We start from the raw sequence: 26,198 nt of genomic DNA on the forward strand, positions 1-26,198 counted from the left end.
TCTCTCTTATTTGCCTCAGTTACTGTACTTGACCCTTCCTCCAATTTTGTTCAACCCAGCCCCACTACTTAATTTGGTGAATCTTTGCAAAAGGGGCTTATAACAGGACCTGAGGGTGCTTTATGGCTCATACATTTGTTTCCCTACAATCTAATCATTTTGTAATCATAATCTAATCATAATCATCTTTCTTTCTTTCTTTCTTTCTTATAAAATCTATTCTTTGCTTGCACATCTTCATGTGGAAGGTACTTGAGGCAATCCCTGGCAATCATATATTGCTGGACATAATGAAGAATTTAATAAAAATGTTGCATATTTTGGTAGCCATCACATATCTGCCAGTATAGTTTCAGGGTAAATTTGAGCAATCTATTGGCCAGAACTACTTAGATTATCCTAATCCTGCAGTGAAGGCCTCAAATGCACTTAATTTCTAGTTAAAAGAAAGTTTCCAGTTTAACAATCAGATGAATTTTCAGTAATGTCTGAAACTCTTTTTTTTAAACATAGGAGCCGAAGAAGAATGAAAGCTACAGCAATGTTTCTCAACCTTCTGATACCAGGGACCAGTTTGCTGCCTTTCTAAACTGTGTCAGGGAGATCACAGGGACCAGCACTGGTCCAGGGACCGTTCATTGAGAAACACTGAGCTAAAAAGACCCCTGACACCAAAACACCAGTTGACTGAATAATTAGTAGTAAATAATTTATTCAGTGAAATTCGCTTTGTTTTCCTGTTGATGAATTGTGCAGGAGCACCTTACATTTGTCCTCAAATGTATTTGTACCAAAACCCTAACAAATATATTTGAAAATGCTGCTGTCGCACCTGGTGAGAAATGTAGTCTGACTGGTGACCTGGTTCCCCCAACCAGCAACTCCCTGAGGCATCCCGGCAGCATTTCCAAATAACATTTTTGGGGTTTGGGAGATATATATATATATATATTTTTAATAATGAAAACTCAATCTTTTCCATGGAAACAGACTCTTTTTGCGATTGAAAATTCAATTTTCTTTCAAAAACCAGTTCCAGTGGAAGATTTTCAACCTGCTGTTGTATTCATCCAGCTTTATCAGTGTTGCAGTCCCTAAATGAGAGTCGGTCTGTCTTGAACTATGCAAAATAGTTACATCATGTGAAAAACATACCAATAGCTGCTCTCTTCAGCCTTTATTTGTTGCTGGTAGTTTGAGGTGGACTTCCCCCTTCTAGGCTGTGTTGAGGTTGTTGGGAGAGGGTGTCACACAGAGACTGACTGGTGCCAACTGGCAAAGGACTCAAGGTTCTTAACAAGCAATTCCTGTCTCAGACCTGATAAACTCACTACCCCTGATACACCACTTTCATAGTATTATTCCATAAAAGGTAGCATGTGAGGTCTCTACTGAAAGCTTGTATCTTATCAATACTCATAACCATGGCAAGATGTGTGTAGGGTCATATTTAAGGAATAATGTAACTATATGGAAAATTATGCCCTTATGGTCTTGGAGTAAAAGTTAGCAGGGAATCGTATAGCTCAGTGTTGGCCCATTCAGGTGGTAGGAAGTTGTCACCACTCCCTGGCTAACTGGCTACGTAATGTATTGCTCAGTGCACTAGCCCAGAAAAGTCAGTGGAAAACCATCAAGGACAAACTATAAACATTGAAACTATCTGGAAGTGAAAAGGAATGATAGGACAGTGAGGGGCACATCCTGTTGGGGAATAAAGACAAAAGACTGATTCAGTATATCACAGGATGGAGAAAGACACTCTGGATCCATTCACTGAGGAGGGGGTGCTTCATGAAAGACTGGGTCCTGTCTCCTTGCGACTAGAAAACACTGGAAAAGGCTGTACTTGCAGGTGAGAATCTGCTCTGTTGGCTAGGAAAGGTAACTATTAATATGTGAAAAGCAGCAGAGAGTCCTGTGGCACCTTAAAGACTAACAGATGTATTGGAGCATAAGCTTTCGTGGGGGAATATCCACTTCGTCAGACGCATGTAATGGAAATGCATGTGTATGTGTAATATCTGTAAGCCCTAGTTCACGTTTTATGATTTTGTTTTGTACGTAGACATTTGTTTCCATCACTCGCACTGGTTTCTATTTGAATCTCTCGTCTTTCTTAAATCTGTATTACCATGACTGAGCTCAAGTGCTGTGTGTGGTGCAGGCATGGTGGGCTAAGGTAAAATGGGTAAGCTGGGATACACTATTCCTTTGTGAGCAGAGGATCTGGGATTTCTATGGTTATCCAGTGATCAGGTGCTGGACACCATAGGAGGACATTTTGTAGGGACCCAGGGGCTGGGAGCATCTATTGTCAGGGCAAAGGCAGGGCTAGTGTAGCTCAGAGGAGAGTTCTTGAGTACCTGACAGGCTGGTTGTGTTAGGGAGTTAACACCCAGCTGACACCGGTAAGACTCCCTCACAATGGAGGCAGGTGGCAGGGAGGTGAGTCTCAGCCCTGGGTGCCCTGAAAAGCGTCACAGTGGGCTTCAGAATTGGAGATCAGGTAGGTGGTGTGAAACCCGTTCTCCCAGCCACAGTCACTAGCATTATGAAGTGGGGTGGATCCTCCACAGGAACACCCCCTTTCTTCTTTGCTGTCCGTTCCAGCTGTGAGCTCAGCCAGGCAAAGGATGGGTCAGCTGCTTCACAGGTGGAAACCCTCCAGATGGAAGGGAGAGTACCCTTGGTGGTGACTGAGTATTTGATGCATCAGCTACAGAGGCAGCTTCCTGCAGGACAGAACTCTGGATTCTTTCTTATGCTGTCTCTGTAAAAGGGCAGAAGAAAGTGCTGTGTCCCGTTTCCCACCTAATGAGTTAATGAGAAACATGTTGACATGGCTACAAATTCAGCAATAGGGACTCCGGTCACATGCCAAGTGTGAGAGGATGCTGGGTGCCACCCGCTCTCAATTGAGCAAGGGTTGGGCTGGGTAGCACTGTGAGGTCTCCTGAGAGCAGGAATGTCTCTAGGCTAGTAATGCTGCCAGCCTGGCTGCTCTGAAGAGTGCCGGGCAATGCCAGCCCCTTGCTGCACCTGGTTGCTTCCCCTGTGAAAGGGTTACACAATGCCTTGCCGTTTCTTTTCCTTTAAGGCATAGTCTCTTTCAAGAGTTCCTGCCTGAGCAGTGAACCACCAAGGCTGTGTCTTTAAACTACCATTAATTAAGTGCTCAGACTCATTAAGATAGAGTCACTTTCTCTTTATTGCAGATGAAGAGGAAAAGGTCAATATTTCTACCACAAAGGGCCTTCCTCAAAAAGACATAAAACATTTAGTGCAGCAGTGTGAATACAAATGAGAGAGGGACTTGTCTTGCAGACCTTACTCGAGCAAACACTCCCATTGAAGTACTGTGTGGTTTGAGGTCTGGCAGGGTCAGGCCTACACAGGTATTTTGTCCCTCAAGGTGTTGTGCTCCTCTAATGCTTCCGAAAGTGTAATGCAACTTATGTAAGGTCAGGACAAGGAGGTACACAGGGTGAAATCCACCTGCCTCACACAAAGCTGGAGTAAATCCTCTTGATGGTGGGGGGACTATCTTGGAGCAGGGAGAACGGAGTATACTCCTTTTCCCAGTTTGCAGACATAGCCAGTCCTGAAACCCGTCCATAGTTAATAAAGGACTTCCACTGCACGGGACCACTGCTAAGGTTTGTGGCTGCTTAGATTAGTGTAATCATGGACCCACAGGCTATCTTAACATCTCCCTTGTGTACACATAGTCCAGCTGTGTCTCATTTAGGCAATGCCATGTGCAGTGTCGTTCTTACCTCTTGCCGAAGAGTCATTGTGTTTCCACCACCCTCTGTGACCCTGCTTGCGATAGGAGGATTTTGCTCAGACTGATCATGCAACAATCCACAAGCAAATATGACAAAAAGCGACCCCCTTTCTATAAACAAACTGTGTATAGTAGAGCACATCACTGATTACCAGATGGGTTGATATTTACCCACTCTCCCATAAAAACTTTGCTTGGTTCAGAATATTTCCCCTTTTTTGTATGGCTCCCCCACAATCCAGGTATTGCAATCCAGATGTTCTGCTTCATCTCTTTCTAGAGGGATTCCATTCTGGTGGCAGGATACCTCAAGCTTCACTCTGCTAGCAGTTGGATGTAGATTTCAAACACCCCAAAGTTCAGGGGATGGTTAACTCTGGTATTTTAAAAATAATTATAAAGACAAGGATTCGCAGGTCTGATTTTTAAAATGGCTAGGTATGCAGCTACATGCAGAAATCCATACCTTATTTGCATGTGAATTATTGCAACTGTGCACACAAATCGGATAACCCTGGACACCGTTCTGGCCTGTTGTGTGCCCTCAGCTGCCTGATTTGTGCATGTTTAAACATCTGACCCTGTGTGAGGAGTTGAGATCTGGATTTTAGATATCAAACTAGCCCCAAATATGTGACTGCTCAGGTTTAGGGATTTGGTTTAAGCCCCTCTCTAATTAAATGGGATTTCAAAAGTCAGTGTAGTTGCTTTTATATTGGAAGTATGATTATGGAGGAAACATGCAGATCAATTTACGTTTAAATATTTCATTGTGTGACATGACAGCCAACATGAATGCACAGCTTGCTGGAACTGCTGTCTGACTGGTCAGCATTTAAATATCCAAACTGGCGCTGAAATGGTGTTCACTGTTCTCCTTTTGCTGTGTATATAAAGTTAGTGCCTTGGCAACACAGACTGATGTATCTGAGTGAAACACTTTAATTGGTAAGTGCTGGGAAATTATCTATGCTTAATGAAAAAGAAAACCTATTTATGTTTTTAATGTGCTGCTGGAGAAACTAGTTCCAAAGTAAATATATTTTAAAAAGGATTAGGATTTGTTTGCGTAATTACAGCAAGAGAACTGCTATGTATGTACAAAGCAATGACAGGGAAACAAACTTTTTCTCATTCTGTGTTACCCGTGTATCAGGTTGGTTTGCTCTTTAAGGCTATTTAAGCTTTCATAAACTCAGTGAAGTAGAAAGTCATTCATTACAGGATTAAGATGTGCATGTGTTTCTATATATATTGAGTGTATGTGTGTATATATATGCGTCTGTTTTATTGACTATACTAAGAACATATGGTGGTTGTAAGAGCCAAATCACCCCTGTAATTGTTACCCAAGAAGTTGAGGACATGATTCAATAGTGGCACTTGTCTCTCAGAGGCAGTGCTTCAGCATGAATGTAGAGGTGATGTCCTTTGAATGAGATGCAAAGGAGAGACCCTGTAATACGTTTTTATCGAGAACATTCAAGGGACCAGTTCCTCAGCTGCTATAAATCAGCACAGTCAATGTAGCTACATCAAATTACACCAGCTGAGGATCTGGCCCGAGGTATTTTGGCCTGTGTCTTGGCCAAATTCCAGTTTGTGTAAAAACATTGTGCCAGAGCCTTGGCTGGTATAAATCAACATGGCTCCATTGACTGCTGTTATATCCGCTGAAGGTGGATCCTTTACACTATAAAATGCGCTACGGCTGAGATGGAGTCTGATTTACACCAGCTGTGGGTCTGGCCTACAAACATTTCAGTTTCAAACATAGTTTCAGTTGGTTACAGCGAACTTGCTCCTTTCCTGTCCATCCTAAATCATTGTATATTATTGCCATGTAACTGCCATTTTTGACTGGGGAAATGGCTGTCCTTTGATGAAACGTACCCTAGGTTATGGTGGGCACTGCTTATGCTGTAGGTGAATTGTAAAGAAGTTTCCATTGCAATCTCCTGGGATGCTTTCCTAGTAATACTTTTCTGCAACATTCATACACTGGGATGAAAATGTTCATCTCCAGTCCCTGCTTGAAGGTGAAATTCCTTCCTTCAGCAAGAACACTGCAGTTAGATTCTTTAAACTGTGGCATGGATGTAATCTCACTTAGGATTGGTACTCAGCACTAGTACTAACATTTCCTGGCTGAGATGCTGAAAGCTGCCTAAGGGATTTGGATGTTCAGTTTAAATTAATGGGAATTGGGCGTTCAGATCCCTTATGCAACTTTGAACATCTCAGCTCTGACGCCTTGTGATTTTGCACTCTATTAAATTCTCCAGGTTGAACATTGCTAGGTAAATGCAAAGGATTATTATTTGGCTAGGACATCGGCATTCTGCCTATGCTAACTCTCCCCCTTAATGAAGAAGACACTGTTATTTGTTTAGTTTCTGGTGTAGCGACAAAATTAAGCCTGCAATCCATCAGTCATGAACTTGGCTTCTCTGAGCATTCATCATTCTGAGATGCAGAAGGTTTTAATCCTACTGCTCTTTCAAAGGCAGCTGATTGCTCTCTGAAAAGAAAGAAAAGAAAAAGTATTATAATGATTCTTCTTGTTTTTCGTGTGCAGGGAGAAGATGCCATTCCACCATGTAACGGCTGGCTTGTTATACAAGGGGAACTACCTGAATCGATCGCTCTCTGCTGGCAGTGACAGTGAACAGCTAGCCAATATCTCTGTGGAGGAATTGGATGGTAAGGAGCCTTGTTTGAGGTGGGGAGGGGGTAATTAGACAGTAGGGAAAGGCAGTCAGTGAGCCTGCATTCATTTTATTAGTTGCGTAATCTTAAAGTAACTTGAACGCCATTCTGAGTGTGAAGTAGAGAATAAAAGGTTTGTTTTAAGTGGCACAGCTCACCAGATCTAAAATGAGGGGAAGGCCATAGTCTGAAGTTATATTCAGATCTCAGGTCTGCTTTTAGCTTCAGTCTCTGTCCTTTCACCTTCAAATAAGGCAAGAGCTTTTAAAAAAACAAGCATGTTCTGAATGGGCCAAATTTTGCAGGAGAAAGTTAGACTAACATTTTGGATAAAGATGCCTTGTTCTTTGCACAGGAAGATGCCTTGTTCTTTACGCAGGGCCAGGATCTGTGTTCCTAGATGTATCATCACATTTGCTATATGGCCATTAAGCAAAAAGTTTTCTGTCTAGCTGCATCTATTTATCTAGATAGATATGTGGAAGCTGAATGTGGCTCTGGGGCTGGAAAAGTGCTTTGCAATTGACTTCTCCAGGTCAATGATTGAGGGCATAAGCCAGCCTTTAATTGACGACAGTTAGAAAGAAACTTTCCTTGTGGGTGGATTATCCCATAACTTCCTACTGTGGAGTTTCTTGCACTTTCTTCTGCAGCATCTGGTATTGGTCACTGTCAGAGACAAGACATTGGACTAGATGGACCTGGGGTCTGATTCCTCTGTTTTTGCCCAGATAATTTCTAATCACAAGTGCTTACTGTTAGATGGCTGTTCTGTGAGCAACGTGGAAGACGTTGAAGCTCGTGGTCTACTTCCCAGTGGACCTTTTGTACAAACTCTGCAGAGAGCTTAATGATTCAACGAGCATGGAAATAGAGCTAGATAGAAACTGTCCCTCTAGAACAGGGTTTACACGTATTGGTGGGGCAACATGCAAGCAAGCCAAGTTTTATATGTTCTGAGGATAAATCAGATCTCACAAGCTTGACAGGTCTATTTTATCTCTACTCTCTGTAAGTCAATTTTGCAAGCTGAACGTTAATTTAAGCTAAGAAGAAAAAAAGTACGTTCTCCAAATATATCTATTAAAATGATTTTTTCCCCCCAGTGGGAATTTACTATACTTATTAAAGGTAAGAAATATACAGTACCTAGTATAAAACACTTTAAACACAGTTTAACTAAAAATGTCACTTAAGGTATATCACTTAAGGGAAGTGTGCAGATTTTATAGCCACACTCTGTGTTCCCTGTAAGGTGCTGTGGAAGTTTGGATGAGAGTTTGGGTTTGGTTGATAATATCGCTGAGCTGGCTTGCCCATTGTGGGCTGCAATAAGGGAGAACAATGTGGTTAGGTAAAGTTTAGATGCTCTCATAGTTGATGATCAAATAGGTTAGCACAATGCAGACAAGATGGCAGTGGATTAAGTCTTGCTCAAATGCCGCTCTGGAAGACTTCGCTGCTACACACTAACCAGGGTGTTCCCATTTTAACTTCCTCTATAGCTCACAGACCCCTTACCTCCTAGTGACTGAGGAAGGAATTGCAACTTATTTATTTAGAAGATTTGCATTTAGCAGCAAGCAACCAAACAGAAAAGCCAGGTCTCTGCTCTGAAGTGTTTACATATCAGTGTCAGACACGAAGGCAAGCTCTCTGTCAGTGCAGCGTGGCCTCTTTGTGTTACTGAACTGGAGTAATCTGGCAGTGAAGCTGATTTAACTGGCCCAGAGAGCTAGGGAAGGGGAGACACCAGTGATCCTGTAGTGGCAGAAGGACTTTTGTGCCATTCACCCTCCCTGCCGCTAGCACTGCAGGGAAAAGGGGGCCTGGCTGGAGGAAGGGAGAGTGGCCAGAATACTGCTGAGATGTGCTGATTCTCAGTCGTATTTTCACTCCTCTCAGGCTGTTTGCAGTTGGCCTTCAAGCTGCTCTAACATAGCACAGGGAGACCAGCCCTGCACAGAACAGTGACAGACCAGAGATTTAGGCCCCCTTAACCACCCCTATCCTACTTTGCAATTTGGCCACCCCCCAGTCAGGTAAAATTCATGCATGTTGTCGACTGCATTCTGATTTCACAGGCTATTGGTCATCACAAAATTCAACCCAGGGAGTGAAGGTGCCTGGCCTAAACAGAGTCAGTCTGAATATGAATCACTGAGTGTCATTACTCATAATTAATGTGAAATGTCATGAGTAAGTCCTGGGTAGCCGGTTTATAAAACCAGTGGCAGTCGCTGTGAATGTTAATCCCATGTCAGCTCAATGTGGTTTGTGCCGTTGCACTGGAGAGCAGCTTATTTCATTCATCTCTGTTCACAAAGGATATCCCACTCATTCTTCAAAATACAGGCGTCTGAGCTCTTTTGCTAATCACCCGTTTCTTCTTTGGCTGTTAGACACAGACTTCTCATTAGAATTTACTTATAAATTTTTGGCAGCATTTTGCTTTACAAACACTTATTTTCAAAGGCTTTGTAACTTTGCCATGAAGATATGTCCCAGTTTTTAGCTTAGCAGAAAAGATCTCAACCTGGGAGCATTTTTTTTCCTTACACACAAAATTGGTGCTAAATTAATTCAGTTCCTCTTAAGCCATATCAGCGTAGAAGGATTTCGTAGGTAGAAATGCTTTCCTGTGCACTGTGTACTAAAATCTAGCTTAGTCATTTTAAAAAAAAAAGGACGGGATCTCTTTTGGCCATTTGTTATTTTTTACCAGCAGTAAGTATTATTTTATTATTTATTCGTGTTATTGTAGCACCTAACAGCCCCAGCCAGAGACCAGGATCCCACTGTGCTAGGTACTATACAAACTTAGAACAAAAAGACCATTTCTTCCCCAAAGAGTTTACAGTCTAGGTAGCAGTTAAGACGTTTTAGCTTTGGGCGTTGGTGAGGGCATATGGGAGTTATACTGATGTACTAACGGCCGCATCACAACCTTTGTAACATAGTAACAAATTTGAAATTAATAATGCAGGCTGGGATTTTCAAAAGGAGCCTATGGGAGTTAGGGACTGAACGCCCATTGACTTTCAATGGGATTTGGGTGCCTAAACCCCCTCCGGTGCCTTCAAAATACCAGCCACAATATGCTAAATCCTTAAAGGATTAAACCTTCTTGCACAAAAGTTAATGAGAATTTTGGGTGGGACTTCTTGCAAGACTGAGGCCCAGATAACCATCTGATCTGTTAGGCTTCTCTGGCATCATTGTAGCATCTAGCGTGTTTGGCTCAATCTCATTCACTTCTGAAATGGATTTTTAAAAGTGCAAGTGATCAGTTACTACGGTGATAAGTGCAGTGTAAGAGCCTAAGTAAAACCAAATAGATTAGAATGTTATTTTTGTTGAGGGGTAATGTAATTAATTCATACTTGCATTGTTGTTATGGGGTCAACGGGGTCATACAGTGCTGTATGGTATGAACATCAGACAATTTAAATTGTTCAAGGTTACACACATTTTTAATAAGGGGTAAATGTGTGCAGAGATTCTGGGTTGTAGGGTGAATAAGCACATCTTCGAGTAGTCTGTTCATGTGCCCAAGCAATTCTTCCACCTCTTTTCTGGCTAGTCATTCTCTTCCCATGAGAACTTCTCAGTCTTTTGTCGGCCATCTGTCTATTTTAAATGCATCCTCTTTTCCCCGTTCTGCTGTAAATACTACTGTGGCAGCAAAGAAAATAAGCTGAAGCAATAGTTCGTTACTCTTTTGATTCTCTGTTGCCAAAATTTGTAACACAAAGTAAATGACAAAGTTGAAACTGACCTGCCATCCACAACCTGTCTCTTGGGGATTATAAAGTAGGAGCTGGCCTCTGGTGAACGTTATGTGCCGTATAGTCAGCAATAGCTAGGCATGAGAGCATAAATTCGGGCTAGAGCAACTGCTTTATCTATGAATTTCCTGGCTATTGTTGATTCATTTCAGAATTTTAGCACTATTTGCACATATTTCCTTTTAGAATCAGCTGCTGCCTTAACATTACAAATTGCTAAGATTATATATATACATTTTAATAAAAAATCAGGGGATGGAATCATCATTGCAAGTTTGAGTCATCCACCCACACAGGCACTATCTAAAGGGTATCGTTAGAAGGCAAAATGTTCCCATTGTAAGAGTCTGACAAATATCACCTGAAGGGAAAATCTATGCATTTTAGGTAAACTTTGTAAAAGTCTGTGTATGTGTGGGTGTATCTCACGCGCACACCTCTCTCTCTCTCATACACACTCACACACACGCACACCTCTCTCTCTCTCTCTCTCTCTGTTACACACACACACACACACACACACACACACACACACACACACACACACACACACACACACACACACACACACACACACACACACACACACACCCAGAAGAGCAGCCATTAGGGAGGAAAGATGTCACGGTGACTCGGAGCCTGGCCCAAGTCACAGTACAGTCAATCGGCATTGGACCTGGACCCTCCATGTCACTATAAAGCACAGGAACATATGATTGGACAAGTCCAGTCCCCTGCTATCACTGGCAACTACCCCACAGAATCCCTCTCATACATTTATCAAGCTCCATCTTGAAATCAGTTAGGTTTCTTGCCCACACTGCTCCCATTGGGAGGCTGCTCCAGAGCCTCACCCGTCTGTTGGCTGTAAACCTTTTTCTGATTTTCAGCCTCAGTTTATTCATCCCCATTTTATACCCATTTGTTCTTGTGCCGACATTGTCCTTCAGCTTAAATAGCTCTTTACCCTCCCTGATGTATCTAAAGCATCTTGAAGTAATAAGGTATTTCATCCACAGATTTAGATCATATGGCCTCCGCCATAAAACCTTAGCTGTGCCTGTAAGACCTTCTCTGGGCTGGGGATGTGCCCTGATTATAGGCAACAGCCTGGCTGAAGTGGTGCAAGCTCTAGCGTAGTGAAGCCGAGGGAAGCTCCATCAGTACAAATCATGGCTTTGCCTGTCCAAGCTAGGCCTGCAGCAGTGGAGCTATTGAAAAGGCTGTAACTGGGGAAAGTCCCCAGTCTAGACAAGCTTTGTTCAAGTGGCCTTCAAATGAAGCGCTCTAGGACTTTCCCTGAATCAGAGCTCTTCCTCAAGGATTATTTTGTTTGAGTTGAAGACAAACATGCTCACATGTCTGCATGCACTACAGCACCTCCATTACCAGGCTTCCACCTGTTTCATTGCCAACTCTCCGCCATTATGGAGTGGAAGCAATACCTGCAGAAGCGATTTTAACCAGGTCACTTGTATGCTGGGCTGCTGCATGAGATACAACAGTGAGTGGCTTTAGAGTATAATTGGAAAACAGCTCATGCAAAAATGAAAGAGCCTGGTTAAATGATGTCCATATGGACTTCAAAATTAGATGTTGGCTGCCATATGCCAATAATCCAGGCAATGAAAAATTGGATGAGGATATATTGAGGCAATAGTTGCAGCAGGACAATAAGGCATTAGGATGATGGATTATACCACTAAATAGGCTCTCTTGGGAAGCAGGAACAAAAACTGTGGATCCCAATTCTCAAACTAAGGCACCTAAACTTTAGACACGCATGTCTACAAATTTTGTCCATGGCTGTTAAAATGAAGGCAGAGGTCATGATTGCTGACTGGATAATGGGTAGCCTCAAGAAGGTCAGTTTTTAATGCATTTCAGATATATTCTATGCCCTGCAAAGCACTAAGGCACTGATTCTGCAAAGCTCTGAAGCATGATCTTAACCATAGTCCCATCCCTATTCAGCAAAGCACATAAACAGGCACTCAAGTCCCATTGAACTGCTTAAGCATTTTGCTGCATTGGGACCTGATTTGCTATTGGCTACCAAGAGGACTTGATAAAAAGGCTGTTGCCGCTCGGAGATGGGGAACCACAATATTAGTCCCAGAAGTTCCTCCCTGAAAATGAGTCTTTTAGAATGTGCCTGTTCTATGGCTCCTTTGGATTTGTGGCTATTTTGTTCACCCTGCTGAGTTCTGGTGGCTCGAGGAGCGGTTAGATTCTTGCTAGTCTTAATATCAAGCTGATTGCACAGTATATTTGCAGATGAGACTTATTGTTGCAGAATGAGCCGCTTTAGTATCCCCGGAGAGCGTGAAACTTAAGTACTTTGGAGAAGAAATGCACCAGCACTCGGAGGGAGGAAAATCCAAAGGGGCTATGTCCTGTTAGATGCTTGGTTGACACACGGAGCAACACTGAGTGAGTCTGCCTTTCTTAGCTTTTTGGCCATGAAAAAACCACCCAGAGGAGGAGAGGGATAAAAGGGAAAGATAAGGTGCATTTGGGGGTTCAAGGACCTCTTCTGAAATGGCCGAGCATGACCCAGAAGGAACTACGCTGAAATGCTAGCCAGGCTTATGTTGCATTAAAGGCTCGTGCTCAGATTAGCAGCTGTGGTGCACAGCATTGAGGGCGATAGCAGCAGAGGTTTCTCAAAAGCCCGTATTTCAGTGAGCGCTCTGGGAGCAGCCTGTTAATTACATGGATGAAATTGTATAACGCTCGGAATGCTTGTAAAAGAGGTTTATCCATGGATTCCCCGTCATGAAAAATGATCTGGGCTGAAAATGGAGTAATTTACGTTTTAAATTGTGTTTAAATGCTGTTTCATCTTTGTGGATATAAAGCCACAGTGTCATGATGCAGATACTCCCCTGGCTGGACCTTGGGTATCTCTGATGCCTGTGGGGCTTTTCTTTCCAGTTTCCCAAATATAAATATATTTTAATTACAGTGTGCATTTCTTCAGTGCCCAGTTGCTTCAGGTTTGAAACAGTTTCCATTTAAAAATCATAAATACCAGCACGGTAATGATAACTTATGTATAATATGGATTATTTTATTATGAGATGCACATTTGCTCCTGAAAAAAGCCCATAGAACGAATACCCACAGGAAGAACATACATGCACACAGAGAGATTGTGGCTACCCATTCTGGCCTGTGTTTTTATTTACTGTGGGCTTAGGTTAGAGAGTGTTCATTTAAATCAGACAAAGGGAGGACACAGCAGTGCTCTGCATGTATAATTATCCCAATCTATTTTATCTTCTATAAAATTAATATGGAGTCTATAGATTCCAGTGTTGTTTGGGTTTGCTTTGATGTTTATATACTGGCTCAAAGACATCGGGCCTAATTCTCCATTGAGCCGCACCTTGTGTAACCATTTAGAAAGTGGGAAAGTAAGTGGTAAAATCTACTGTTCTGATCTGATAGCATCTTACACCCACTTTGCACAGAGCTGTCATGAAATCCAGGTGCTGCAGACAGACAGACACAATTACTAGACAAATCTCTCTCTCACACACACACTCACAGGGACTGCAATTCAGTTCCAGAAACACAGGCGTCTAGCACTTGAGCTACAGGAACTTTTGTTAACAGGAGTAACAGGTCCCAACCCCTAACAGACACCGGCAATCACTCGGATACACGAAGCCGGTATGGCGCCAGAGTGACTCTTGGGGTTAGAAGGAAGTTGGGCTCGGTAGGGAGCCAAGCTCATATCTTCTAAGTTGTGGATGCTGTGATGTCTCAGGGAATGCTGTGGCTAGAAGGCCAGTGCTGTGCTATTTGAGGCACTAAGGACCCTCAGCAGGCAAGTGGTAAAAAGCTACAGCATGGAAATTGTGGCGCGGCACAAAGCAGCTCAGGTTTCCATTCCCAGATGCTTTACTGCCTGGGCCCTGGCTGGCGGTTCTATATTTGCCCAATGTGGCAGGTTGCTAAAGTATTGGGGGGAAGCTCCTAGCGTTTGTGTATGTGCTGGGGAAAGGGGTCGCAGATGCCTTGCGTTAAAGGGGGAAGTGCTTGCTCCTTTTCCCAGAGGCCAGAATCCTTTACTGTAAAACTCAGTCACCTTGGCTTACTGCCCCAGCAGTCTATTATAAAGGAAAAATCCAGTGTAACACATCGCGGCTGTCTCTGAGGGGAGAGCTCTGACAGAGAGAATTAATAAACTGACGATCAGCTGCCAACAGATGACAATTGCTAGGGACACCATCTGGAAGACAATTAAAGAAGTTACGTTTGAGCTCTAGCTACGTCACCGTAGCTATTGGTATTGGCTGGTCAGTGGGCAAGTCCTCTGAGTGTCACTGGGGTTAGTTATCCTCCGCAATGAATCTGAACGAGGATGGTGTACGAAAGGGGGCCAGTCTACTGGCGATAGCAAGGAAGGAACCAATACAGGGTGGACATTGTTAACCCTCTGTGTACAAGACCTTTTTTAGAAAAGCCCCGCCGTTTGCACGAAGCCACTTTTACCTCACTCCTCATTACTTTGTTTATTTAATCTCTTGCCTCGTAGCATGGAGACAGGTGTGCGTGTCTCCTACTGGAAACGCATCGTCGTTACGTTATCCCTCATGTGAGCTGAATTGTGGGCGAATAGTCCTCTGAATTTTTGTAAATAAACCCAGTTCATCTTTAAGTCTGCCTTTCTTTGGAGCAGTATTATAACTCGCTCTCTGCATGGGCCAAGGACCTGTGTGCAGAGCTGCTGCCTGGCAAACTCAGATCAAGCTCTAAACATGCTTAAAAGTCCCTCAAATCGGACAATGACACATTGATACCACTTTAATATGGACCTTTTTAATGCATATTTCTAATCTAGACCATTCGTTTTCCAGAATCCGTCCAGTTCCTTGTCCTAAATCCATGGTTCACCTCACAGCTGCTCTGCAGGGAGCATGATTCTCAGTGCATGTTGCTCTAAATACTCAGTGGGCCTGATCCTTAGTTAACAGCAAAGCCCCTTTGCAGCAGTCTGGAGAACACCCTCCGCACAGACAGCCTCTCAGAAGCTGTGGAGCTCACAAAAGGGGGGATAGGGAGAGTGCCCTGTTCTGTGGCTATTCTCTGCTTCCCACGCAGACCCCTGAATAGGCAGTCAAAGGTGGCTTTAAGCTACCTTTGCCTCCCTCCTGCTGTTCCTCTCCCAGGCACAGAAGCAAGAGAATGGAGGATTGGGGCCCATGTGTTTAGTCAGCATCAGGTGCCTACATCCAGAGGCTCAGATGAAGGTGAACATTTTCTAGCATCCCTCCTGGACCTTTCAGACGCTGCGTAAATTCATTAGTGGTCAATACTGGTTGCTGTTGGTTGAAGCGCCTCTCCTTGCCACCCAGGAGACTGTGGGGTTTGATTCTGCTTCTGCTGTTTGCTCCCTGGGCTGATAGGGCCTGGGGTGGGGAGTGCTGTAGGGAAACAGATTTCAGATCGAATGCACCTGGAGATGGTTAGAGGGAACAGCCTCTGAATATCCCAAAGGAGATTTTTTTCCCTTCTTACAGAATTCACCCTACCGTTGACCTTTTAAAAACTTCCCTCTTTGATCCTTCTTTATCCCTCTCTGACCACTCTTGGTGGGCTGCTGGCTCTGTTCCTGCCAAGATAGCCCCATTGAAGCCAACTACTTGCACGAGAGGCTGTCTCCTTCCTGAGCTGCAGGTTCAGTGGAGGAGGAACGGCAGCCTGGTGGGAGCAGCAGGAAGCCTGCAGAGATGTGTATTCAGACCAGCTGACTGAAGATTCCCATTTGCACTTGGTATCTTAGAAACAGGGGCCATTGTGTTGCTAAGTTGCCTAGGACAAGTCTCTTAGCCTCTCTGTGCCTCACCTTCCCCATTTGTGGCTGAATAAATCTGCATTAATACTCATCTCATTCAGGATTCATTAATTTAGGGGGGATTCTCCTCTCACTTATGCCAGTTTAAATTGGGAATAACTCCACTGATGTCAACGATGCTAGACTCATGTCACGCCCATGAAGTGTGTCCGAGAAGACGCAGGCCCCCAATATACTATGTAAGTGCTTAGTCAAATAGCCTGTTCTATTTTCTGTTCTATGCCGTATCGGTTCTCAGACCAACTGTCCTCTATCTCATCGCTTAGGGCTTTCATATCTCAACCAAAGTCCTGGGGCTGCTGCAGAGTGGACTCAGGAGGTTCAGACAAGATGCATTTAACAAAGAGGCAAAAGGAGGATGAATGTTACTAGAGTACCCTGATGAATCGAAGCCAGAGCTAAAGTGGAGCAAACGGGACCTTAATGTTGCATGATTCTGGTGCAGAATGAGCTTGCATGAATTTATAAAATGCGGGAAAAGGTTCTACAGGCTCAGCAGTGGTTAGAATGCATATTTCATGTTGCATGGGGAAATGACTTCTGTTCAGTTAGCTGTACCCAGTCAAGGGCACCTCTGCAGTACTTCTGTTCTAGCAGGGTTCCTGCTCAGAATAGCATGCACTGTAGTGTATCAATTAGCCAGCGCACTTTGCCTGTTTCCCCTTCAATTAGCATTATTTTAAATAATGAATACTTGAAAAAGCAAACGATGCGAACGCTGAGAACCAGCTCTGTCTCAGTCTGTTTGCTGGGTTGTCTGTTGTCAGGTGCCCCTTAGAGTTACAGTGGTCAATGTTTTAGCCATCATGAGGTACCTCACTGTGTTTTTCAGCATGTCAGATTTAATCAAGTTGTAGCAAAACCTAAGTCAACTTCCTCAAGTCCAGAAGAGTCACCCTGCCAAACGTAGCGACGCCTACGATTAAACATCTGTTCGCCACAACGTTTAAGTACATTTCATAAAGCCAGTCTAAAGACTAGATTAATAATGAGATCTGGCAGCTACAGAGCAACAGACTGGGAGCCAGGACTTCTGGGTTCTAGTTCTGCACTGAGACTTTGTGAAAGTCATTAATTGCTATGTGCCTCAGTTTACCACATGGGAGCAATGTTTCTAAGAAGGGCAGAATAATATTTATATCCCCATCTGGGTGGTAGAAGATTTCCCAGAGATAGTATTCTGAGGAAAGCCCCTTTTCGGCAAAGTGCTTAACTTTAACATGTGTTTTTAGTGGAAAGGCTTAAGTCCTTTGCTGAAATGGGTCTAAATGAATGGCATTGAGCGAACCTCTGCTTTGCATTTATCCCATGACTGAAGGAGATGGGGAATCTCCAGAAATCCAGGGAAAGCTTTGCCTGTATCTTCCGCATGTGATCCTTTTTATAGACCTTTTTTTTTTTTTTTATTTAGAAAAATAAGATAAAATGTCAAGGTTAATGTTAATGGCTTGAGTTTGACTTTCGGGGCATCTGTTATGTGGTATCATAAAGCATCTTCAAATCTGCTGTGTTATTGGTTAGAAGCCATCGCAGGCAACTGCTGTCCAGAAGTCTGTAATGACACGTTTTGATTATGTCCCCCCCCCCCCCCCCAGTACTCTCCCCACACATGATAAAGTACATTTGTCTTCCTGAGGGGGCAAGGCTGTGACTCATGTCTCATGACTAGGAGAGCTACGAGTCACTTAGCAAGGCATAGATCCAGAGGAGAGAAGCTAAGTATGCTATGCTCAGAAGAGTAAAACTAATAGACTGCGTTGCATCTTGATACAGTTCTGACCCACCTTTCCATTCTCACTGCAATTACAAGGCTGTGGGAAGCATGAGACCAGCTGTTGTAAAAGTTCTGTATCCAAGTTTACCTAGCCAGGTCATGTCATTGAAGGCAAAGAAGGGGAAATAGAAAAACATACGGTAGCTCATCCCAAAATGAAATGAGAATAGATGCAAATAGCCAGAGAGAGGACGCTGGGAACATCTCTGTATTGTCCTTTTTCACTGAGTGAATGCACAGTAATATACAGTGCAACCCACACGGGGCACCCAGCTCCTGTCCTGCGCAGCCACTGAAACACACTCCTTCCTGGTAATTTTGTCAGATTATTTGCAAAACATTCAGAAAGGAGGAAGAGGAGAGGGGTGGAAAATTGGTGTCAGGTAAGATAGGAAGTGAGCGGGGATCTGCAATGTAGTGGCTGAGGGAGTTTTAAAGCCAGGGAAGAAAGAATAGTGGGGGAAGTGGAGAATCACGTGTGAGAGGGAAGCAGGATTCTCTGTGGTGGAGTGGCCAAGATTCTTGGGGGCAGATTAGTTGGAAGAGCAAAGCAGGAACAGAGTAGCGGTGGTGGAGGGGTGATATTAGAGTCAGAGCTGGGATGGGGAAGCAGGGAATATTGGGGAAGAGATTTGGTAGCCAGGGGAAGCTGGACAGACTGTTCTGGAAGGCCCAGGCAAGGAAGCAGCTGGTTGGTAGCTGGCTTGGTGTGGTGTCTGACCACTCAGGTTCCATCCTAGAAGTCCTCTTGAGCAAGATGAGCTGGCAGCCAGGACTATGGGCAGCAGTTGTCGGCTTGTCGGATTGCTGCTGTATCCAACTGTCAGACAGATGGTGGGGCAGAAACCCAGCCGGCAAGAAGCTTTTCCTGGCCTTGGCTGGCTTTTGAAACATCAAAGGGTATTAAAATTGAAACTTTGAATTCGAAGTTTGCTTCTGCATGCCCCTGAGTACCAAAGAGGTGCAAGTAATCCCTATGGTTAATATATCACTGGGTGGGTATATGGCTCTCTCCATGTGACAATTTCAAGTACTTGACAAACATTAATCATCCAAACAGAAGAGCAGACCTGTTTGCCAGGCAAGTATCCTCGTCATCATTTCACAGAGAGGGACACAGAGAGTTTGAGCACCTTGCCTAGTCACACAGCACAGGAGAGGCAGAGTTGGGACTAGAACCCAGAACTTTGTTTGGTTATAACAGGTTTTACTGTGCATGCCTGGGTTAAGGTATTTGTCATCTGGACTAGCCCAGTGGTGGAACAGTGTTGTGGGGCTGTGGGTTTACCGCTTGCCTCATTTCACTTCAAAGGTGGCACAGGGTCAGTGGGAGAAGCAATTTCTGTGTGTATATATGTGTATACATATGAATTCTCCACTCAGCGCTATTGATGTCAGAGGGAGTCTAGAAGTGGAACAGGTGCAAGGTCCGCAGTAGAGGTCTGTAGTGCCGATCAAAAGGCGAATCGTCTCGGTAGTATGTAAAGTGCTTTGTGATCATTTGCCATTTGTAATGCTATTACACTGTAGGATGAGTGGGCCAAATTCACTGAAGTTAGTGGGATGACACCATGAATTTGGCCCAGGGCTATTAGCAAAATCTGCCTCGGAGTGAAATTTAAATGAGTTAGAAATTACATTTCTTTTTGCATTCAAAGGTCAGGTTAAAGCACATGTCTGTGGTGCATATAGGTGTTGCTGTTACACAGTCTTCCAAGTTCTTTTTCTGAGTATGTGAGCAAATGTTCAGTTTTGGGAAGACAAGTGGTATTGTGCAGAATTCAGTAGCGGGGAGTGTGACATTCCGTCCCATATTCTTCATAGCGATAGTAGTATGATATAATTATAACTATGATGTATTTTATGCAAGATAAGGCATGTGAGGTGTCATTGGAAAGGTTATGGTTTGCTGAATATGATTATCCTATTTGTATGCATGTATACTTTTTGTATCCGAAGTTATGAGTATTGACTTATATCTATTTCACATGTAGCTATTCCTGGGCAACGCCTACTAGGAAAATGCTCTCAGTCTAGATGGCTGGCTGGGAAGGGCCCATTCAGGTTAATGAGCCATTAGGAAGAAATAATAGGCCTTAGGAGATGCTTATCTCCCACCTGGTGAGCCTTCCTGTGAACGCTCCAAACAGCCTGTGGGGGATGGCTGCTGTGACTTTACAGGGACATGTGACCATGTCACTTAGTGCTGGACTCCACCTTGAGATATTAGTATTTTTCCACTGACTGGCGTGCGAACCAAGCTGTAAAACAAAGGGTTCCTGCCATATGCAAAAGCTATATAAAACAAGGGAGTGACATCATCTGGGTTCTTCACTGACTCCCCACCCAAGAGGGCTCCTGGAAACACTTGAGGAAAAAAGACTGAACTGGGAGAAGTGCTGGGCCCAGGCTAAAGGGATTTTTACCCTGTGACTAGAATACCTGGGCATTCCAAGCTGTAAGCAAGTGCAGCTTGCCCCTTAAGAATCTGCAGTCTGCTTCTATCATCACTTAGGGTGAGAATCTGCTCTTCATATCCAATCTATTTAGTATATTAAGCTTACTTTGCGTTTTTGTTTATTTATTAGGTAATCTGCTTTGATCTGTTTACTATCCCTTATAATCACTTAAAATCTATTTTTTTGTAATTAATAAACTTGCTTTTACTTTATCTAAAACCAGTATGTGGGAATCATAACTCGGGGGAGAAAGCTGTTGCATATTCCTCTCCACACTGAGGGAGGGGGCGAATTTTATGAGTTTATGCTGTACAGTTCCCTGTGCAGCGCAAGGCGGTATCATTTTGGGTTTATACTCCAGAGGGGTATAGGAGCTGGGAGGTGCCCTAGCTGAGGCCTTCCCATGCAGGGGCTGGTTAAAGAGCCTGCCTGCATGTAACTGCAGCTGGGTGTGTTCCTAACTGTATGTAGGCTGGTGAAAGTGCAGGCTAGAGAAAGCTTTGCAGCTTGTCACAGCAGTACAGTGTAAAAGGGAGCCCAGGCTGGTGGGTCAGGGGGTCTCAGTGGCACCCCGGGGGAGTAACTCATCACAGGGAGCTGTGCGAAAAACCAGAGAGTTTGCTCTCTCTCGGCCTCTGATTCAAATCAAATATTTCCTAGGAACCAGTCATTGGTTTTGGGCAGAGATTCCTGAAAGAAGGAATTGCCTGTGTGCTGTATGTGACCATCTCTCTTCCAGGACTGGTGTATGTAGGTAAATAAAACAAGCTATACTTAGAATATAACCAGACTCCAGGTCACTGACTTCTCTTCCACTGGGGATCTTGACCTGCAAGGCCTCTGGCATCTGCAACCAGTAAGCTGAAGGGCAACTATAAGTAGAACCCAAAAGCTGATGAGAATTGGAATGAATGTTCACATACGCTGTTTTTTCAGTACTTACCTGGGTGTAAAGTAGAAAGTGTTTAGTACACAGACTGTGTCTTTCTATATGTGTAAACAGCCCCCTGGTATGTTGTAGGAACAAATAATGCAAATAATAAAGATAAAATATCTGCTTTAGTTATTCTATCATTGTATATTTTCCAGTCTTCAGTAATACAGTGCTATGATCAGTCTTAATGTTTCACATCTTTGCTGAGAAATGCGTAAAAACTAAAATAACCTCTCAGTCGTGAAAAGGTATCCAAGCTCATTTTCTCAAATTCACATCTTTATAATGTCATTTAGGGGAAGTAGTGCCTCTTTGTGATAAGTCACTAGAACACAAACATGTCAGCAACATTTGGAACAGGGCATTTCTAATTACTAATGAGATTATTCGTTTGGGCAATTATCTACAGAAATTGGGAAAGACAGATCTCATTACCTTTCTTTCATCTAAATCTAATGCATAGCCAGGGGGTTCCTTGAATAGGTTTGAATGGCGGGGGGAGGATAACTGTTTTAACTAGCTAGTAATTGGTATTTTCCCCCTACAGTTGAATCAGTTGGGTGTATTTTTTCTTCAACAGCTCTTAATGTGGAGGTGGCATCACCTGTGCTCTGCAGATACAGCTAAGTTTGTGCCTTTGAAAGGTGAACCTGCTTTTCTAAAAGCATGTGATGGGTGAGATGCCTGTCACAAGGACTTAAATTTTATCTCTGACAGCTGGGGAGGAAAGTAAACTTTTAGTTCAATGCTGGTGTAGGAGAGATGGAAAAATATTGAGGGAGCTGAAGGACATAGCAGCAACAATCATCTTTCCCTACCTGGCTTCCTGGGATTGTAGCTTTCAGCAAATTTGATTTTCCCCTCCCATACAGCTGCATTGATTGCTTTACTTATTGTTTTATAAAAATAATAGATGTAATGACACCAGTGATTGGCTAGTCTGCAGATATTGAATTTCGTACCTCTGAGTCTAAAAACACAGGCCCCTGCTACCTGTGCTGAAGAAACAAACCCATTAGCTTGGGGGCACTAGCAGATTCATAAAAAGAGCTGGCTGGACATTGTGTGAGGAAAATGCTGATTCATCAAACCGGAAATGTTGATCAAAAATACCTCTGGTTTAATGAATTTTCGATGAATGAAAGGCAGGTTTGCATGGGAAACCTGCCAGCTCTCTGCACTGCTGGGAAGCCCAGGTTTTCGGGGGCTGCTGCTCTGGGGCAGGCAGCCATGCCAGGGCTTCCAGACTCTCAGCCATATTGTTGGGAGCCCCAGCTCTAACCGAGGCTTGGCAGGGAGCCTAGGAGCCCCGCCAGGGAGCCAGGCTCCCAGGGTCTGCGGCAGCCCCTCTTCATGCGGACTGTCCTGGGCTGGGAGCCCCAGGACTTCCAAACTCCTGTGCCAGCTGGTGGCTGTGAGAAGAATGTCAATTTCATTCAGCAGCAGTCTGGTCCTGAGGAGCAGATTTTCTTTAGGAAACACCATGTGTGGATATTTCCAAGATGAATTTTTTTTCAGGATTTCTGGTTTGTGGAAAATTTCAAAAACGTGGAGTTTCCTGCAGAGATCGTACATTTTGGCCAGCTCTATTCATAACCCTTTTTATCCTAGTCCAGCCACTAGAGGGTAAGTAACAGCCACAATAGGGTTAGTGCGGGTTACAAAAAAGAAGTAGTAGTCCGCAGACAAGTTGCATTTATGACGTGTATTCTCTACACAGCACAGCAATCAGGATAAAGATGCTTTATCCTACTTTGTTTAGCTTTTGGGTAGCCTCTTACCAATGTATGACAGTTTACAGGCTTAAATGGTCACCTGTTTAAATGCTCTGAAAGTTTCCAGAATGAAAAGGTTATTACCTACGTAATGTACAAAACAGATGCAAAGATTGAATTACGTACAGCTCCTTGTCACTGGGCCCTGCAATGAAATTTTCACATGGTGTGTGTTGGCATTAATAGCACTGTTTTACACACATTTACTTTAAACCTCACCAGGCCCCATAAAGTAATTAGTGGTGTTGCCTCCAGGGAGCTTTTAAAATGACTTGGCCAGAACAACCCAGAAAGTCGTCTGCAGAATTGGTGGTAGTTCACTAGTTCCTGGCTACCAGTCCTATGGTCCAGCCACTAGACCATATTGCCCTTGGCACATAGTTGCCACATGGGAGTACTCATTTGAATTGGATTTCTGCTTCATTGGATTCCATTTAACTAATAAGCAAGGGGCACAGTTTGAGGGCACTCCAACAGCTAATTAACCATACAGCTAAGAGGCCAGTCTGCCTGAACAACTGCCTGTCTCAGTTCCTTATCTTTATGGAGAAGGGGTGTGTGTAACCATTGGCTATAGTTTATGCACACTGGGTCTGATTAAAAGTCCATTGAAATCAATAGGCGTCTGCCCACTGACTTCAGTGGGCTTTGGATCAACCCATTATTAAAGATAGAAAGCAGTCAGATTGGGCAAAACTCTGACCACTAGCCTGTGCACCTCTGATGACTTCAGTGGTATAAATCAGATTAGTATTTGGTCCATTGTTTCTGCCTGTATAGTATAAGCTCAGAAAACATCGGCCTAATAACTCTTCTCAGTATTGTAATCCACTGGTTTAGTTTACATTACATGTCCCATTCTTGTGACTGGTCCAGAATCAGAGGATAAGAGCCTATTACTGCTTCCAGCTAATGGAATTACTCCTTTAGTTTGAATGGCAGAGTCCTATGCTTCTAGACCTGATTAGGAAGGCATTTGTGCATGGTCTTAAGTGGTGTCCGGATCGGGACTTTAGTGCTGATAACCCATGGTGGGGAGCAGGACAGTAGCTTGATAGGTTTTATTGTCTTTTTCTTTGTGGTTTTTATTTTGCGGTAGTTTCTGTGTGCTCATGTAACTATCTCGCCCTTTATAAAGAATAGATAAAAACAAACCAACCAACCAGTAGAAGTAGAAAGCTGTGAGACCAGTTGAGAATATTGTGGGAGTGAAGCACTTATTGACAACTCCCATGTGCAAAGCTGGCCATGTGCCTTTCTGCTCTCCTACAACTCATAGACTTTAAGGTCAGAAGGGACCATTATGATCATCTAGTCTGACCTCCCGCATGATGTGGGCCACAAAAGCTGACCCACCCACTCCTGGAAGAATTCTCTCCCTTGACTCAGCTGTTGAAGTCCCCAAATCATGATTTAAAGACTTCAAATCGCTGAGAATCCTCCAGCAAGCGACCCTTGCCCCATGCTGCGGAGGAAAGCGAAAAACCTCCAGGGCCTCTGCCAATCTACCCTGGAGGAAAATTCCTTCCCGACCCCAAATATGGCGATCAGCTGAACCCCGAGCATGCGGGCAAGATTCTCTAGCCAGACCCTCTGGAAAAAGTTCTCTGTAGTAACTTTTAATATCCCATCATTGACCATTGTTGCTAATTACCAGCGATGGCACGTTATTGACATATTGACTCAAATCACTTTAGCCCATCAAACCATCCCCTCCATAAACCTATCAAGCTTAATCTTAAAGCCAGAGAGGTCTTTTGCCCCCACTGTTTCCCTCGGAAGGCTGTTCCAAAATTTCACCCCTCTGATGGTTAGAAACCTTCGTCTAATTTCAAGCCTAAACTTCCCCACGGCCAGTTTATATCCATTCGTTCTCGTGTCCACATTAGTATTGAGCTGAAATAATTCATCTCCTTCCCTGGTATTTATCCCTCTGATATATTTAAAGAGAGCAATCATATACCCCCTCAGCCTTCTTTTGGTTAAGGTAAACAAACTGAGCTCCTTGAGTCTCCTTTCATACGACAGATTTTCCATTCCTCGGATCATCTTAGTGGCCCTTCTCTGTACCCGTTCCAGTTTGATTTCATCCTTTTTAAACATGGGAGACCAGAACTGCACACAGTACTCCAAATGAGGTCTCACCAGTGCCTTGTATAACAGAACCAGCACCTCCTTATCCCTACTAGAAATACCTCACCTAATGCATCCCAAGACCGCATTAGCTTTTTTCACGGCCACGTCACATTGCCGACTCATAGTCATCCTGCGATCAACCAGGACTCCGAGGTCCTTCTCCTCTTCTGTTACTTCCAACTGATGCGTCCCTAGCATATAACTAAAATTCTTGTTATTTATCCCTAAATGCATAACCTTACACTTCTCACTATTAAATTTCATCCTATTACTATTACTCCAGTTTACAAGGTCATCCAAATCTTCCTGCAGGATATCCCGATCCTTCTCCGAATTGGCAATACCTCCCAACTTTGTGTCATCCGCATACTTTATCAGCCCACTCCTACATTTGGTTCCGAGGTAGGTAATGAATAGATTAAATAAAATCAGACCCAAAACCGAACCTTGAGGAACTCCACTGGTAACCTCCCTCCAACCTGACAGTTCACCTTTTAGTACGACCCGCTGCAGTCTCCCCTTTAACCAGTTCTTTATCCACCTCTGGATTTTCATATCAATCCCCATCTTTTCCAATTTAACCAATAATTCCTCATGAGGTACCGTATCAAACGCTTTACTGAAATCGAGGTATATTAGATCCACCGCATTTCCTTTATCTAAATAATCTGTTACTTTCTCAAAGAAGGAGATCAGGTTGGTTTGGCACGATCTACCTTTCGTAAAACCGTGTTGTAATTTGTCCCAATTGGCATTGTCCTCAAGGTCCTTAACTACTTTCTCCTTCAAAAATTTTTCCAAGACCTTGCATATTACAGATGTTAAACTAACAGGCCTGTAGTTACCCGGGTCACTTTTTTGCCCCTTCTTGAAAATAGGAACCACATTAGCTATTCTCCAGTCAAACGGTACCACCCCCGAGTTTACAGTTTCATTAAAAATTATCGCTAACGGGCTTGCAATTTCT

At 43.6% G+C, this 26,198-nt stretch overlaps 1 protein-coding gene across 1 annotated transcript in view; it reads left to right on the forward strand.

The window, feature by feature from the left end:
- CALN1 (calneuron 1) overlaps positions 1-26,198 on the forward strand; it is a 172,877-nt gene that overhangs the window by 13,290 nt on the left and 133,389 nt on the right. The window contains exon 2 of the mRNA XM_054008580.1: positions 6,369-6,493. Coding sequence (XP_053864555.1) covers positions 6,376-6,493 — 118 coding nt within the window. The 5' untranslated portion in view covers positions 6,369-6,375. The remainder of the gene's footprint in view (positions 1-6,368; positions 6,494-26,198) is intronic.

Source organism: Malaclemys terrapin, chromosome 18, assembly GCF_027887155.1.
Source record: "Malaclemys terrapin pileata isolate rMalTer1 chromosome 18, rMalTer1.hap1, whole genome shotgun sequence".
Classification (NCBI taxonomy): domain Eukaryota; kingdom Metazoa; phylum Chordata; order Testudines; family Emydidae; genus Malaclemys; species Malaclemys terrapin.